At 43.5% G+C, this 17813-nt stretch overlaps 1 protein-coding gene across 1 annotated transcript in view; it reads left to right on the top strand.

Annotated features, from left to right (window-relative positions):
* The window catches only part of MAPK8IP3 (mitogen-activated protein kinase 8 interacting protein 3), a 68381-nt gene that overhangs the window by 35616 nt on the left and 14952 nt on the right, over positions 1 to 17813 (top strand). Inside the window, exons 11-21 of the mRNA XM_081965961.1 lie at positions 900 to 957; positions 2400 to 2552; positions 3621 to 3702; positions 6470 to 6621; positions 8952 to 9008; positions 9938 to 10108; positions 11013 to 11139; positions 13009 to 13104; positions 14005 to 14169; positions 15337 to 15502; positions 17075 to 17260. Coding sequence (XP_081822087.1) covers positions 900 to 957; positions 2400 to 2552; positions 3621 to 3702; positions 6470 to 6621; positions 8952 to 9008; positions 9938 to 10108; positions 11013 to 11139; positions 13009 to 13104; positions 14005 to 14169; positions 15337 to 15502; positions 17075 to 17260 — 1413 coding nt within the window. The remainder of the gene's footprint in view (positions 1 to 899; positions 958 to 2399; positions 2553 to 3620; positions 3703 to 6469; positions 6622 to 8951; positions 9009 to 9937; positions 10109 to 11012; positions 11140 to 13008; positions 13105 to 14004; positions 14170 to 15336; positions 15503 to 17074; positions 17261 to 17813) is intronic.

Raw genomic sequence — 17813 nt, 5'->3', positions numbered from 1 at the left:
GCCTATCTGCCAGAATTTCTTTCCATGTATTTCTGATCTAGAGGCAAACCAGGACCAATCCCAATTAGTATTTTTTTAAAATTCAGCCAAGGTTGGCAAGGTGTTTTGACCTGTGAAGAAGGCAAATTAAGGTTCCCTTGATATAAGCTCTTGATAACTTCACAGACAAATTGCTACTTGTTCTTGCCAACAGTAGGAAGGTGATTTGCCACTGTTCTTGTTTTTCTGGCAAGCTTCTTTGGACTTCCCAGCCTGGCTCATAGTCCTTCATTCCTTAGTGGTTTTCTGCCCAGAGAATGGCCAGACCAAGGTTGCATAGCTTCCGATCACCGAAGGGGTTGCCATTGGCTGTTAAGCTCCAAAGAAAATTTTCATTACAATTATTCCTTGTTTGAATCAACTTTCCTTGAAGAGTAGCTTATCTAGTCATTTTCTCCTTTAAAAAAATATTGCACCGATTCTGTTAAATACTTTAGACTGTGAATGATGCTCAGTTTGCTTCTGGGCTAAACAAGAACATGAACCCAGAGTTAATGAATGTTGTGTGTTGACCTCTGCCCCGTTCTGCCTTTGCAGAACCATGGTTCTTTAAATCCAGAGTGAAAACTACCCAGTGTAGTTTGAACTGGTCCTTAGCTAGACTTTTTTAAAAAAAAAAATGACAGCTATTTAGAATATAGGCAGCAAATCTGCAGTCCAGCATTTCAGGCCCCCCAAAATAATCTTCCACCTTATCTTCCAAAGGAAATTTGGGGATGAATGGAACTTATCTTCTGATACCATTCCTTCCATTCTTTGTAACTAATGAGAAGCTTTTGAACCAGAAAGTTATTTCTTTTCTTTTTGCCAAAGTGTATGTGTCAACATTTGTATGGCTTTTTTTTCCCCACCTCCCCCAGGAATGGGCAAAGAAGTGGGGAATCTCTTGATGGAGAATACACAGCTGCTAGAGACCAAGTAAGACTTCTCCCTTTCCTGCTTCCTTGTGACTTTAGCATGAGTTCCTAATTGACGAGGTGCTGCGTGTGTTGGTTTTGTCCAATTTATCTTGTCCTTGATTGCTCCATTCTGTTGATATCTTTGCCCAATGGGGTTTAGCATCTTTTTTGACCCAACCTACCCAATCAATTGGCAAAGGCAGAAATGAAGAACATTTTTAGCCCGTACCCCAGTCTTTGTTATTCCTGTGGCCTCAGATATTGGTGGACTCCCAACACCCATAGCCAGGTTGGGAAGGATGATAGCTGACAATAGCTGATCTTCCTCATCTGTCAATTGGCAGGCTTCAATCTAGGAAGCACTCTCTGGCACTCGCCCAACAGCTGTCTAACAACTTTGACATCAACACACAGTGGAAAGCCAAATGGGCTGCTGAACGGCCAGATACAGGCAGTTATATAGATGTCCCTACACAAAAACTGCCACGTTTTGACCTTCCTCACAAGCTTTGGTCAACTCTGGTGTCTGCCAGCATGATGTCTGCCAGGACTCATTGTTCAAGTGGGGTTTTGTCTCTATCCCTTAGTGTGACTTTGGTGCTCCTCGACAAAATATCCACCACATAGTGTCCCAATGTCCATCAAGAGCTTAGACTGGCCCAATGTCTGATTTTTTTTCAACCTAGACCACTCTGTCCTTGAATGGCTGGGTGGAGTGGACATTAACATTTGAGCTACTATAAGTCCATGTATTTGCCATACGCTAAATAAATAAATATTAGTAATATTTGCCATACTAGCGTATAATAAATATTATAAATCATAAATATTAGGGATGCAGTGGTTCAGTGGCTAAGACACTGAGCTTCTCGATCAAAAGGTCATCAGTTCAGCGGTTCGAATCCCTAGCGCCACGTAACGGAGTGAGCTCCCATTACTTGTCCCAGCTTCTGCCAACTTAGCAGTTCGAAAGCATGTAAAAAATGCATGTAGAAAAATAGGGACCACCTTTGGTGGGAAGGTAACAGCGTTTTGTGCGCCTTCGGCATTTAGTCATGCCGGCCACATGACCATGGAGATGTCTTCAGACAGCACTGGCTCTTTGGCTTTGAAACGGAGATGAACATTGCCCCCTAGAGTCAGGAACGACTAGCACATATGTGTGAGGGGAACCTTTACCTTTTAAATAAATAAATAGCTGACAATTTAGTGACCTGGTTAAGAAAGACTGGAGTCTGTTCATTTTCGTAGCATTGATAGCTTGGCACAAAGGGAGTCCAACTAATTAAGATTCAGGATTTAGTTTAAATACCTTATGCTTTATCTATGACTCTCCACAATATCCCATTGTTTCCTTATGTTACCGATCGACATCTTTTCCTAAAAGTGTTTCCTAGGTTGCTAGCCGTAGTCTGAGGCTGAATATATTTCTGTTCCTTTCTATGACTTGCCGTGCTGCAGAAATGCTTTGAATATTGTGAAGAATGACTTAATTGCAAAAGTGGACCAGCTTACAGGAGAACAGGAGGTGTTGAAAGAAGAGCTGGAAGCAGCGAAGCAGGCAAAATCCAAGATGGAAGCCCGCATCAAGGAACTGGAGGAAGAGCTTAAAAAGTGAGTGGCTATCTTTTGGGATTCATTTCTCAGGTGGGACTATTTCAATTCTCAGGTGGGACTATGTCAACTAGGGTTGACATAGATCAGGGGCGTCAAACTCGATTTCATTGAGGGCCTCATCAGGGTTGTGTTTGACCTTGGGGAGGCCTGGGTAGGTGTGGCGGGGATGGGCGTGGCTGGGCTGGGCGTGGCCAGCTCAAAGTCACTCAGGTTGGGGGCACCTGTGGTGGCCAAGTGCCAAGGCGGGACTTCCCTCAGACCTTCCCTCACTCTCATTATCCTTCCTTCCTTCCTTCCTTCCTTCCTTCCTTCCTTCCTTCCTTCCTTCCTTCCTTCCTTCCTTCCTTCCTTTATCTGTTAGAAAGCATGTGGATTAAATGTAGTTTCCTAAGAGACACTTCCTGTCTTCCAACTATTCTCAAGATGATGCAAAGATGACTACTAACTTTTCTTAAATTTGGGGGGCAGGAAAGAAACCAGCCCATCTGACGATTGGAAATTCAAGGGTGTTTTTTTTCCCCTGTTCTGCCTTTGTGTAACCTTTCATTCATTCATTTATTGGATTTGTCAACCGCTTCCTCTTCCCAAGGGGACTCGGGGCGGTGTACAGACAGAATAAAATACATTATATACAACAATTACAAAACCCCATAAAAACAAATTAAACACAAGTCTGTACAATAGTGCAAAAATTAATCAGATTAAAATCAAATTAAAATACCCCAAAATTTAAAATAACCGGCCAGGAGAGTCGAGGGATTAGATCATAATTGTGATTGGGCCAGGCCAGCTAATTGGAACAGGTGGGTCTTGAGTTTCTTACGGAAGGAGCGGAGATCAGTAATGGTTCTAATGTCAGGGGGGAGGTCGTTCCAGAGGGTCGGGCCCATCACAGAGAAGGCCCTACTCCTGGGCGTCACCCGCTGGCATTGTTTGGCGGACGGCACCCGGAGGAGTCCCTCTCTGTGAGAGCGAATTGGTCGCAGGGATGTATGGGGCAGGATGCGATCCCGCAAATATAACCTCTGGACTTGTTTCATAAATTTCATTCTTCTTCCCCTCCAGAGTGAAATCGGAGGTGATCGTTGCCCGCCAAGAACCCAAAGAAGAGGTGGAGGATGTAAGCGGCTATCTCTGTACAGAATTGGTATATTACATTATTAAAATGCCTAGGGAATGAGGGGATTTGGGGAAGGGAGGGTCTTTCTTTTCCATTTCCTTGAATAATGACCCTGAAATTATGACGTCACTGCGCATTTACATGGGAGCATTGCCATATCCATAGTCACTGTGGTGGAGCGTAGTCTCATGATGATGGGAATCGGTAACTCGTCAACCAGTCATTCCTGAATGACATTCACTGTATAGGTTGAGTGTATTGAAAACACCAGGAAGACTCCCTCTAGAACAGGGGTGTCAAACTCAAGGCCTAAGCGCCAGATGTGGCCTGCAGGGTATTTTGATCTAGCCTGCAGGGCTGCTGTGGAAACAATGAAAACGGAGTTTGCGAGGGCTGCATGCGTTCCTCCCGAACTCCATTTTTGCTGGCAGAGGGTTGCAAGAGGCCGTCACAGCCGAAAATGGAGCTCGGGAGCCTGTTTTCGCTGGCAGAGCTCTTGGCCCGCCACAGGCTCCCCTATCCGAGTGAAGTTGAGCTGGCCATGGCCCCCCTGACCCCCAAAATCCTGATGCAGCCCTCAATGAAATCGAGCTTAACACCCCTGTTCTAGAAAAACTGAATAGTAGTTATAGGAGGGTGCTTTAAGAGTTAATCCTTTCCTCCTCCTCCTCCTCCTCCTCCTCCTCCTCCTCCTCCTCCTCCTCCTCCTCCTCCTCCTCCTTTGTTTTTTGGGTCCCATACTGCCTCATGCAGAAGAGTCAGTGGCTTTAAAAAAAACACCAACCGTATATGTGAAATAGTTGTAGAATGCATGCACCATAATGTAATATCCAATTCACACACACCCTATGAATGCTCTAAGAAGGCTGGATTTAATTTTGTGTACTAATAGCATGTTTCTTTGGTCTTCTCTTTAACACGGTTATTTTCTACCCACATGTATGCATTTTTCTTTTTCTGATGCAAAATTCTCTCCAATATCTCGTGTGTGATGGAATAAGAAGACATCATAAGTACTAAATTGCAAGCGCTTATAAAACAATCACGCTGCTACTCATCTCGATCCTTGATCAGACCAAGCTATCTGTGAAATTATTTTTAGATATTTCAACATTTGAATATAATGCATGGATAAGAATGAGCATATGATACAGGAGAGGATCTGAGCTGTATCTAAGCCATAGTTGTATAGAAATTAAGGTCTTTATTTCTATCACAGTTAAGATCCTTCTGTCTACTGCTTTAAACAGTCTTTCCTTCAGCATTTATCCCTCTTCTGGGTTTAAAGCTGTTCAGTGGGTAGATTTAACTTAATTTAATTTGAACCAACTAACTCTTACTAATATCTGAAGACAGGAAATTAAGCCTGGATGTTAATATTAGCTTGCAGAAAAAAATCTGTTAAGTAGGTTGGTGCAAAAATTCCATTCCATGGATTTTGAGGACATTCTGTTTCTCCTTAAGATTTTGCTGAGCTGGTGATTCTTGGTTGGGCTAGCAGGAATTATGTCGAGAAAATTTTCTTCCAGAAAACTGCTGGACCACTTTTAAGCAACCTGATTGGTGTGATCTAGATGTGGAAACACAGTCTGCCAAAGTCTCCTGGAATATTTTTGTATCTAAAATAAAAAAAAAATTGCTGCCAATACCCTGTTAAGTAATTAAGCTCCCCGTTAGGAGAGCGAGTATGCAGAGAAGCGTAATGAGAGTGATATGGAATAACACGCACAAACCAGCATACAGAGACTTTGAATAGTATAAAAATATAGTAGTTTACTATGTAGAAATATAGAGGTATTCAGAATCCAGTTAACAGTCCAAGTCATACACGGTTCAGTAATTCAGTTATCAAAAATAGTCAGTCTAACACACAAAGTATAGCTAAACAGTAGCAAACCACAATACCTCAGTATACACCAACCAGCGTCTAACAAAACAGAGAGCTAACAGCCATTCTGGCTCCCTCTTATGGCTGCTTGAGGTAACAAACCAATTACATCTCTTAAGCATTTAAAGTAACAGTAAAGTAATCATAGCTTATATACATTGCCAAGCCAAGCCTAGGGTAACATCCCTAACATACCCCATTTCCCCCAAAATAAGACCTCCCTGGATAATAAGCCCAATTGGGCTTTTGAGCGCATGCACTAAAATAAGCCCTCGGCCAAAAATAAGCCCTCCCCGAAAATATTTAAACACATGTGCAGGAAGCCAGTCCCCGCCATTTCCTCTGGTTGCTTGCCACGCAAACAACACGAGGCGAAGAGGCAAGGCTGGAGGGGGCAAAAGTGAGGGGGAACATGCCACATGCACCCCACACGCCCCTACTTAACGGCCACTCCCACAACCCTAGCCACCGCATCATTTCTATCATGCTAATGACCACTGCAAAAAGAGGGGCAGGCCCAGCGGCGCGCAACACCGTAGCAGCCATGAGGTGACTAGGCTCGCCGCCTCCTGAACCTCAAAAATAATAAGATCCTCCCCCCACAAAAAAATAAGGCGAAATGCTTATTTCGGGGGGGGGGTGGTCAAAAGAAAATAAGACCCTGTCTTATTTTTGGGGGAAACACGATAGGTAAACATTTCTGCCTTGTAGTTAAATTTGTAGTTAAATAAATGCTAGTCTCTTCTGAATAGGTTTGGGGCTAATTTTTCAGAACCTACAAGTAATAACCCATTTCTGGGAGGGTGGGATTAACCAGAAAAGTCAAAGGGAACTGATGTTTTTGACTTCCTCCTTTGGCGTTGTACTAATCTCCTTCCCCCTTCCCTTTCCCCCCGTGGGTTGAAGTCCTCCTCCTCCCCCCTGCAGGACAACATCCCCATTGCTCAGAGACGGCGCTTCACCCGGGTGGAGATGGCCCGCGTTCTGATGGAGCGCAACCAGTACAAAGAAAGGTTGATGGAGCTGCAGGAGGCTGTCAGGTGGACGGAGATGATCAGGTGAGCATCAGCCTCTCTGGTTGCAGTATTAGAGGTGGGTGAGGGTTTTTTTTTAATGTTAATGGCAGTATTGCAGGATAACTCTGCCCACTGCCGGGTGTTCGATCCTGACCGGCTCAAGGTTGACTCAGCCTTTCATCCTTCCCAGGTCGATAAAATGAAGACCTAGGTTGTTGGGGGCAAGAGGCTGACCTCTTAGAGAGAGCTGTAGGGCACCAGGAACCAGTATATAAGTCTTACTTCTTCCCCCCCCCCCCTTTTATGGTGCGCAGTGGTTAGAATGCAGCATTGCAGACTTACGTCTGCCCACTCCCATGAGTTCAGTCCTGACTGGCTCAAGGTTGACTCAGCCTTCCCTCTTTCCGAGGTCAATAAAATGAGGACCCAGACTTTTGGAGGCAATATGCTGACTCAGTGAAACTGCTTAGAGAGAGCTGTAAAAGCACTGTGAAGTGGTATATAAGTCTAAGTGCTAGTGCTATACACATTGCACTGATTTGTACATCTGAAGCAAGCAGTGGCTTCCATTACTGCCAACACTGAGCTACAAGTATCTCTTATACTTACAACCACGATTGGGTCCAGAGCTTCCACTGCTAAGCAAGGTGATTGTTAACTGAGCCTCGTCTGATTTTACGACCTCTTTTGCCACAGTTTGTAAGTGAATCACTGCAGTGGTTAAGTGAATTATACCATTATTAATCAAGTTCAGCTTCCCCCATTGATTCGGCATGTATGTATGTATGTATGTATGTATGTATGTATGTATGTGTAGATTTTCACGGGTGTAGGTATGCTGGTCTTGTTGTATTCGGGTCTTTTTCCAGTGTAAGATTGAGATTGTCTTGGCAACATTTTGGCGAGGTAAGCCTTACTCTCACAAGCACGAAGCCGAAAACATCAGCCTGAAGATGGCGAGTGGGACCTCGCCGAAATCTCAATCTTACACGGGAAAAGACCCGAATACAACAAGACCCGTGAAAAGACCCGAATACCTACACCCGTGAAAATCTATGAATATATATATTCATAGATTATATCTATCTATCTATCTATCTATCTATCTATCTATCTATCTATCTATCTATCTATCTATCTATCTATATAAATTGAATAATATATGAGTCAGATCTTCTACCTCTTCTGTCTGGGAAAGTTGCAAATGCTAACCATATGACCCCAGGATCTCATACATACAGGCTGGTTTGCAAGAACAGTTGGGATGCTGTTAAAACTGAAATGTGAGGTTTGATTACGCATTTTTTTTTAAATTGCCATTGTAACTTTGAACTGTTATCAAATGAATGGTTGTAAGTGAAGGACTGCCTGTATTTCTCCCTTTCCTTTCCCAACCCACTTTTCTTTTTCTGATTTTCACTGTTCTTCCTCCGCCCTCCTCCCCAGAATCACCAGGTCTCTCAGGAATCTCTCCTTAGTGTTGGAAGTTTCAGCTGGTTATGTGCAAACGTAGTTTGAATGGATGCTGAGGTTCAAAGGGGCTCTCCTCCTTGTAGGGCTAACAATCCTGTTTCAGAACCTTGGACAGAGCCCAGCAGGAAGGGATCAGTGGCCATATTTAAAAAAAAACAGTAAGAATTTAGTTCTGGTGATTTCCCTGTAACATTTACTAAAGAAGTAAAGTGAGCAAGTACATAAACTATGACCCAGTGGCCCTAAAAACTGTTCACATTTTCACAAGTAAGATGAACAGCTAAATTACTAGATGCCTGCCGAAATGTCAGACTTCCTTTGCTCCCTGGCTTCTTTTAGTTCTGGCATTTGAAATAGGCTACCAGTAGACTTCGGAGCACCACATAACCAGTAATAGCATTTACCTGGGGATATAGACTTCTCAGTTGATCACGCTGTGCTAAGTTGGGGGCTGTGACTAGGCAGCGGGTAACCATAGGTAAACTTTCATCAATAAGGTGAAACACAACATACAGATGATATAATTCAGCAGAGGATGATGCCAAACTGGGCTCTTGTCCCAATTTTCTCCTTTTTGATCCTCTACTTCGGTGTTTCTCCACTTTGGCAACTTTAAGATGGGTGGACTTCAATTCCCAGAATTCCCCAGCCAATAAAGTTGCCAAGTTTTTGAGAAACACTGCTGTACTTGGAGAGGAGATGTTTTACACCTGCACATCTAGTGAGGCCACCTCCTTCTTTTAGGCAAGGCATTTAAAGGAATGAATAGCAGTGGGAAGGGTCATTGTGACCACCAGAAAATCAGCTGAATATGTGACTTTACCCAGTGATGGAAGGGTAGGCAATACCTCTTTTTGTCATCTGCCATTTCTGAATTTTCCATTTCTGTTCGTCTGCAGGGCCTCCCGAGAACATCCTTCCGTTCAGGAGAAGAAAAAATCCACCATTTGGCAATTGTAAGTAGCAGTGCTTACTTGTGAGATGTTCAGCAAAGAGATTTGGGTGCATAGGATATTCTTGAAGTATAGTATCCAAAATATTTGGCATTTATAATCTGTAAAGGGAGCTGTCAACTCGCAAAGCATCCCTTGCCTGCTCTCGAGTTGCCATAGGAAAGGAGGGATGGGAAACCAATGAAATGGCACAGCAGCAAAAAAAGGTGCACTTTCCAGACTTATCTCTCTCAAGGCTGTATCCCAGGGTTACTCACAACTGCTGGAAGGGAGTGGTCTCTACAACCCGTGAAATTGCCCCATTGGCGAATGTGATTAATGACTCACCTTGGCGGGAGGGGGAAACAGGGTCATGATTGGGGCTGTAAATTATGTGGGGTCAGAGCTGGCTTCTCTTGGGTAACTGCAGACATAAGCTCCTAATAAATAACTGGATTTCTTTTGACGCTTGGCTCGAGGCTCATGATTTAATTAGGGCTTCCCTTAAAACCCAGACAGCAGCCTTTTTTTTGCAAATGGCTCCCTGAATAGCATTGGGGAGAGGCCTCAGGCTTTACTTACCTAAGGAGGGTTCTAACAACCTTTATGTAGGCATATAATAAAGACAGGAGGAATGATGTCAAATGCAAATCATCTTATCTTATTGATAATGGATTAGGTTCTCTGCTTATTGTGAGTATACACAGTTAATAAACCAAAGATTCGCACAGGTCAGTTTTCGTGGCTGGTTATTTCCTAGCTTGCATTTAAAATACAGGTGCTAATTTAAGACATCATCTGTCAATGCCTAAGCAAGCAAGTAGGGAACCTTCCTTGAGGAGCCTCAAAAAAGACCTACACTGCCCAAGGCCTGTTCTGAGCAGGAAATGTGTCAGATTTGGAATTCATAACACCTTGCCTTTATTCTGTCTGCATTCTTTCTCCCTCCCCAGCTTCAGCCGATTGTTCAGTTCCTCCTCTAGCCCTCCACCAGCAAAAAGGAGCTACCCATCAGTCAACATCCACTACAAATCTCCCACAGCAGCTGGATTAAGCCAGCGTCGCAGTCACACCCTGTGTCAAATCTCTGCCGGGAACCGAACTCTTGAGTTTTTCCCAGATGAGTAAGTTTGGCTCCTTAGCAGTGTGTGCTTTTGTAGAACAGCTGAGTTAAACTAAGTTAGCAACCCCCCCGCCCCCCCCCCAAAAAAACAGGAGGAGTCTGATACCATATTTACCCAAAAATAGGACCAGGTTTTGTATTATGTTTTGCTCCAAAAGACACATTAGGGCTTATTTTCTGGTTAGAGTTTTATTTGGGGGGAAATACGGTACCAAATGGGTCCACCTAGCTGATGATCTTAACCGGGGCTTATATTGGCGGTAGGGCTTTTATTAAGTGAATCCTGAAAAATCATGCTGGGGCTTATTTTCCGGTTGGGTCATATTTTGGGAAAAATACGATAGCACAATTTATGCCCACCATGTTTTCCCAAAAATAAGACAGGGTCTTATTTTCTTTTGAATAAGCGCTTGGCCTTATTTTCGGAGAGGTCTTATTATTTTTGAGGTGCAGGAGGCCCTTTAACCTCAGCCCGCGGCTTGCAGATCAGATGATCCAGAGAGGGCCGGAGGTTCTGTCTCCATTTCTGGCACACCCTTGCCAGCCCTAGCGTCCCTGTGCCTGCTGCTCCTTTTGCGGCTGCCACTAAGAGAAGGGGCACGGTAGCTAGGGTTTGTGGAGTGGCCTCCATGAAGCTGTTCCGCGTGGATGGCAGTGCATGTAGGGCACATGCACGGGTGGGTTGCTGATGGTATGCCCCGATACGGGCGTACCGGTGCCTGCTGGGAGTACCGGGTACCGTTCTGGTACGGTGCTTGGGAGGGCCCACCTGCCCGCCCGCCCTCCTTACCTGTATTTGAGCTCTTTGGCACTTCCGTGTTCATGTGATGGACGGCAGGCACCTTTGCACCATACCGGTTGGCCTTTGTCTCTCCTTGTCTTCCTCCGGATCCTTCTCTCCTCAGTGACTGCACGTCATCGGCACGTCGTGAGCAGAAGCGCGAGCAATACCGTCAAGTCCGCGAACACGTCCGGAATGATGATGGCCGCTTACAGGCCTGTGGGTGGAGCCTGCCAGCCAAATACAAACAGGTGATGTTTGTTTGTTTGTTTGTCAAACATGTACAAGATAACCAGTATAGGTATGAACATAAACATGAACAAAGGAAGTAAATACAGATAAATGGGGACAGTAAGACAGAGACGGAAGGCACGCTGGTACACTTATGCACGCCCCCTTTACGGACCTCTTAGGAATGGAGTGAGGTCCACGGTAGACAGTTTGAGGTTGAAGCTGTGAGGGTTTGTGGCTGTAACAACGGAATCGGGTAGAGCATTCCAGGTGTTGACCACTCTGTTGCTGAAGTCATATTTTCTGCAATCGAGTTTGGAGCAGTTTACCTTGAGTTTGTATCGATTGTTTGCCTGTGTATTATTGTGGTTGAAGCACAATGTTTCTTAGCTGAGAGACAGGAAGATGTGACAATTAGGTAGATGTGTCAGCAGAGCCCTTCTGGGCAGGAATTGTGTTGTTCCCTTTCCACACTGATTCCTTTTTGTTATTCCCAATCCTTTACCCTCAATACAGTACATTATAAATGATCGTAACAGCAATAGCACAGAATAGAATAGCACAGAATAGAATAGAATAGAATAGAATTCTTTATTGGCCAAGTGGGATTGGACACACAAGGAATTTATCTTTGGTGCAGATGCTCTCAGTGTACATAAAAAGAAAAGATACATTCGTCACGTATCATAAGGTACAACACTTAATGATAGTCATAGGGTACAAATAAGCAATCAAATCATACTAGGAAATAATCAATATAAATCGCAAGGATACAAGCAGCAAAGTTAGTCATACAGTCATAGATGGGGGAAAGGAACGATGAGAAGATTAATAGTAATAGTAATGCAGCCTTAGTGAATAGTTTGACAGTGTTGAGGGAATTATTTGTTTAGCAGAGTGATGGCGTTTGAGGAAAAACTCTCCTTGTGTCTAGTTGTCTTGGTGTGCAGTTCTCTATAGCGTCGTTTTGAGTGTAGGAGTTGAAACAATTTATGTCAAGGATGCGAGGGGTCTGTAGATATTTTCACGGCCCTCTTTTTGACTCGTGCAGTGTACAGGTCCTCAGTGGAAGGCAGGTTGGTAGCAATTATTTCTTTTGCAGTTCTAATTAGCCTCTGAAGTCCGTGTCTGTCTTGTTGGGTTGCAGAACCAAACCAGACAGTTATAGAGGTGCAGATGACTTATATATGACCCCACAATGCTTTACAGCACTCTCTACTGGTCTACAATGCCAGCATGTTTCCCCCAACAATTTGGCTCCTCCTTTTACCAACCTTGTAAAGAATGGAAGAAGGCTGAGTCAACCTCGAGCCGATCAGGATCGAACTCCTGACTGTGAGCAGAGTTAGCCTGCAATACTGCATTCTAACCACTGTGGTACCACGGCTCCACGTTAACAGGCTGTATATACAGTCCAGAAAATTCAGTGAAAAAAATTCTTCATTTTGAAATAGATTGATTGGTTCAAGTTGATTTTATAAGCGTGTGTATATTTGGGCTCTAAAAGCAAAATTTTGTGTTCAGACACGGCAAAACTGAAGATCATGCTTTTCTGCCAAACCACAAAATTTTGGACTTCGATAAAAGCCTAATGTTTTGTTCATTATTTCCTTATTTTAAGCAATGTACAGTCCATACTTACTAATGGTTGCTCAGGGTCCCACTGCCTTCAGTGGCGCTTACTAGAAAGCATGTTTAAAATAGCAACTTTACTTCTTTGGTCAATTTTCTTCCATTTATCCCTCTAGTAAGATGGGAGTACGTGGTTAAGCTTGTCACCTGAAGATGACGAGAATCAACATTTCCCAAAACCTCCAGCAACTTTCTTGCCATAGAAACTCACAGCTCTGTGTCAAGAATGAACTGTGCTGTCTCTTCATCCCCAACAGTTGAGTCCCAACGGTGGCCAAGAAGATAACCGGATGAAAAATGTCCCTGTGCCTGTTTACTGTCGCCCCCTAGTGGAGAAGGACCCTACCATGAAGGTAATATCAAGCGTGGACAATTTTTTCCCCCTTCTTACAGTGGGAAGATTTCCACCCTCCAGGTCACTGATGGGTGGAAATCTTTTAGAATCACTCTTTTAAAATCAGAAGTCTTGACATCTATCAATCAATCAGAATAAAATCAGAAGGGACCTTGGAGGTCTACTAGTCCAGTTCCCTGCTCAAGCAGGAGACCCTGTGCAATAAGAGGAACAGGCCAATGCCACTTCAGACAAATGACTGTCCAATCTCTTCTTAAAAACATCCAGTGTTGGACCACTCACAACCTCTGGAGGCAAGGTGTTCCACTGTCCTCACTGTCAGGAAATTTCTCCTTAGTTCTGAGTTGCTTCTCTCCTTGAATAGTTTCTATCCATTGTTTCTTGTCCTGCCTTCAGATGCTTTGGAAAATAGGTTGACCCAGAATAATAGAATAACAGAATAAAAGAGTTAGAAGGGGTCTTGGAGGTCTTCTAGTCCAGGCCTTTGCTCAAGCAGGGGACCCTATACTATTCCAGACAAGGGGATGTCCAGTATCTTCTTCAAAGCCTTCAGTGACAGAGCACCCACAACGTCTGAAGGCAAAGCCATTCCACACTGTTAGGAAACAGTGTCTCCTTAGTTCTAAGTTGCTTCTCTCCTTGATTAGTTTCCACCCATTGCTTCTTCTTTTGCCTTCAGGTGGCTTGGAGAATAGCTTGACTCCCTCTTCTTTAGGGAAGCCCCTGAGATATTGGAACGCTGCTACTATGTCCCCTCTATCATGTCCCCCTCTTCAAGCATTTCACTGTGACACTATTCCTATCATTGTTGTGAACCCCAGCCTATTGGCTCACCGGTGCAAAAAAAAAAAAAAAAGCCTGCATTTGATCTCCCATGTTTTCTCCTTTCCGTTTACAGTTATGGTGTGCAGCTGGTGTAAATCTGACCGGCTGGAAGCCCGGAGTGGAACCGGATGTTGCAAATGGTCAAAAGCCTGATCCGGGATGTGACCCACTAACCTGTGATCGAGAGACGGAAGGAGAGAATACGAAGAGCAACCACACCTCTCCAGAAAAGAAAAAGGTTGGGCGTACAGCTGACTCTGTTCATATGTGTAGGCCAGGGGTCAGCAACCCACGGCTCTGGAGCTGCATGTGGGTGTCTCATCCCTCTGCTGCGGCTCCCCGTTGCTCAAAATATGCGTCACAACTGCCAATGCGCGACACTTGCTGGCACGTGATTTATTGAGTTTTTCAACCCCCGGTAGGCCAACCAGGATTAAATCCAAGAAAAGAAAAGTTTCAGAACAAAACAGAACGTTTAATTCAACTACATATGTTAGTTCTGTGGTCGCTGAAGAAATAGGCACAGGAAGGAGTTTTGTGGATCCCGGAGTTTTCTTTTCTGTGGGAAACGGGTTCAAATGGTTTTTTGAGTGTTTAAGGTTGCCCTTGTGTAGGCATTCGGGTTTTTTTTTTCCAGTGCTGTATAATTCATATAAAACAAATTGAATTTTTTTTAGACTGGATAATTAGTATAAAGCAATATCTTCCTGAAAGATAAAGTCACGTTGCATGTTAAGTCCTGGAAGGGATGTTCTTTTTTTTAAAAAAAATAATTTTATTGGTTTTTAAACATTTATGGGGAAAGGTAAGGGGATACATAGAAAATTTTGCCAGCTCCCATGCTAGTGGTAGAAATCCCTCCAAATCTCACAATTTTTACAATATTAAAAACAACATATAAAAGATAAGCAAAAAACAGAATCTTATTCTACATTGTGTCAACCATGTGTTCAATCATTTCTCCTTTATCACTTTCTAGTATATGAACAATTACAAATATTTCAAATACTTTTATTTTTGTGACCTGAGCCTTTTCGATATTGCTCCTTTCTCCCTGTCCCCAGGTGGAGCCACAGCCCCCCCTCCTTCATATCTTGTACCTTGCTACTCTTTTCACTACCTTCCCTGTGTTCGTCCTGTAGGAGAGAGAAATGTTTTTTAACGAAGGCTTCAGCCTCCTTCACTGTATTAATTCTGATCCTATTTCCCTCCCAAAAGATCAGCATTCCCTCTGGCAATAACCATCTAAACCAAACTCCTTTATTGTATAATTTCTTTGATAAGGAGGAGTACTTCCTCCTTCTTTCTCTTATCTTTCTGGAAGGGATGTTCTGGTGCAATGTGCAACTTCCCACTCTTCGCTTTTCACTCAGCCACGTACCCATTACCTTTGGCTTTCTTGCAGACCAAAGAACTACATGAGATGGATGCCACATCCAGTAGAGTCTGGATCCTCACTAGCACCTTATCTACTAGCAAAGTGGTTATCATCGATGCCAACCAACCAGGAACGGTGGTGGATCATTTCACAGTTTGCAACGCCCATGTCCTTTGCATCTCCAGCATTCCAGGCAAGTGAGGGCAGATCTTGGGGACTTTTTAAAAGAAATAAATTTATTTTCCACCCATCTCACCACAAGGACACTCTGGAGGCTTACAAAGGCTTGTCATTTCCTATCGTGGATAATGCTGCATTGGTCTATAAATGTTCGAATGTTTCTTTCAAAGCTGGTAATTCATTAGAGGTAGAGTTAGAATAATATAGCAGTCTAGAATCAACATTCATTAAAAAAAACCTGTTCCCCTACTTCCATAAAGCACAATACAGACCTGTATGGGCAAGGTTGAAATTTAATATGGAGGCTGGGACTTGGTGTCTAGTGTCTGTTAGTTTTCCTTTTGGGGAAAAAAGACCTCCTAGTCGTTGGAAACGTGTATTGTTAAGTCAAAGGGAAACTAGCTTAACCACTAACATTTTATCCAAGCCTAAATTTGGTTTGGCTAGACATACCCTGTTTCCCTGAAAATAAGACCTCCTGGGATAATAAGCCCAACTGGGCTTTTGAGTGTATGCGCTAAAATAAGCCGTTGCCTGAAAATAAGACCTTCCCAAAAATATTTAAACGCATGCACAGAAAGCCGGGCTTTTGAGCGCATGCACTAAAACAATCCCTTCCCCCGAAAATAAGCCCTCCCCGAAAATATTGCAACACAGCAGCAGCCATGAGGTGACCACGCTCACCACCTCCTGCACCTCTAGAATAATAAGACCTCCCCAAAAATAAGGCCAAGCGCTCATTTCGGGGGTCAAAAGAAAATAAGACCCTGTCTTAAGAGATGAGATGATTTTTTTTAACCAGAATATGAAGTAACTTTCATTCTCATTTGTTTCCAAATATAAATCCTAATCTTTTGGAAATGGAATGGGTATTTTGTCTGGAAAAGTGGTGATACGCAGGACTAAATTCACAGTATTTGCCGGACCTTTAAAATACCATTGAGATTGCTTTCCATGGATGTGGCACACTGACCTTGCCTGCTGGCTGGGGAATTCTGGGAGTTGAAGTCCACTTATCTTCCAGATAACTCTGCCCACTGCCAGGAGCTTGATTCTTACCAGCTCAAAGTTGACTCAGCTTTCCATATATCCGAGGTCGGTAAAATGAGAACCCAGATTGTAGAGGGCAAGAGGCTGACTCTGTAAAGCGCTTAGAGAGGGCTGTGGGAGCACTATGAAGCGGTATATAAGTTTCAGTGCTAATTGACTCAGCCTTCCATCTTTTCGAGGTCAGTAAAATGAGGACCAAGATTGTTGGGGGCAGGAGGGTGACTCTACACACTACTTAGAGAGGGCTGTAAAAGCACTGTGAAGCGATATATAAGACTAAGTGCTATTGCTATTAGGAGCCCTGGTGGGGCAGTGGTTAAAATGCAGTATTGCAGGCTAATTCCGCTGACTGCCAGCAGTTCGATCCTGACCAGCTCAAGCTTGATTCAGCCTTCCAACCTTCCGAGGTGGGTAAAATGAGGGCCCAGATTGTTGAGGGCAAATAGGCTGACTCTGTAAACCACTTAGGGAGGGCTGTAAAGCACCGTGAAGCGGTATATAAGTTTAAGTGCTGTTCCTCCTGCTATCTTTGCAGCGGCCTGTCAAACGGACTATCCTCCTGGAGAAATCTTTCTGGAAAGGGACTTGAATCCTGAGGAATCCTCGGGAACAGATGGCGTCTTAGCAGGCATCACTTTAGTTGGCTGCGCAACTCGTTGCAATGTTCCTAGTAGCAATTGCTCCTCCCGTGGAGACACCCCCGTGTTGGATAAAGGACAAAGTATGTTTCCAAATGTTTTAAGGGCAGTTGATCTTTTTTTTCCTCATCTTGCTTTTACTTAATTAAGCCTGTTTACGGTTCTTTTACTAGAACGACTTTAACTGTACAGAATTAAAATAGGTCACCCAAATAGTTCAGTACTTAATACAATCTTGCTGTCCAGAGCTATCATATGGATAAAATTATGAATGTGTCCTGCCTATCGAGGGGAAAAAGAAAGCAGAGACAACTATACCCATTAATTGACCCAAATGACTAATTGAACTTCCACAGGGTTTAAGCTAACCATCCCTGAGTTTGGATTTAATCAGGATGATCTTAGTGGAGGAAAAAAAGGCCATTGAAATATTCAGGATAAATATTGGTTGGCAGTAGATTGTGCTTTTTTGATTATCAATATTCTGATAGAGATGATTTTTATCTTTCTAACTGGCAAACGGAATCCAGTTACGATGCTATTTTTCTTGGTTGAAACCCCATTAAATGACAATTAAAATCGTCTTTCATTTTCCTTCAAGTTACCAAATTGTTTTAATAATAATGCAAAATCCCC

Source organism: Natrix helvetica (assembly GCF_964273705.1).
Source record: "Natrix helvetica genome assembly, chromosome: 13".
Lineage (NCBI taxonomy): Eukaryota > Metazoa > Chordata > Lepidosauria > Squamata > Natricidae > Natrix > Natrix helvetica.
This window is presented reverse-complemented; position numbering and strand designations above follow the sequence as displayed.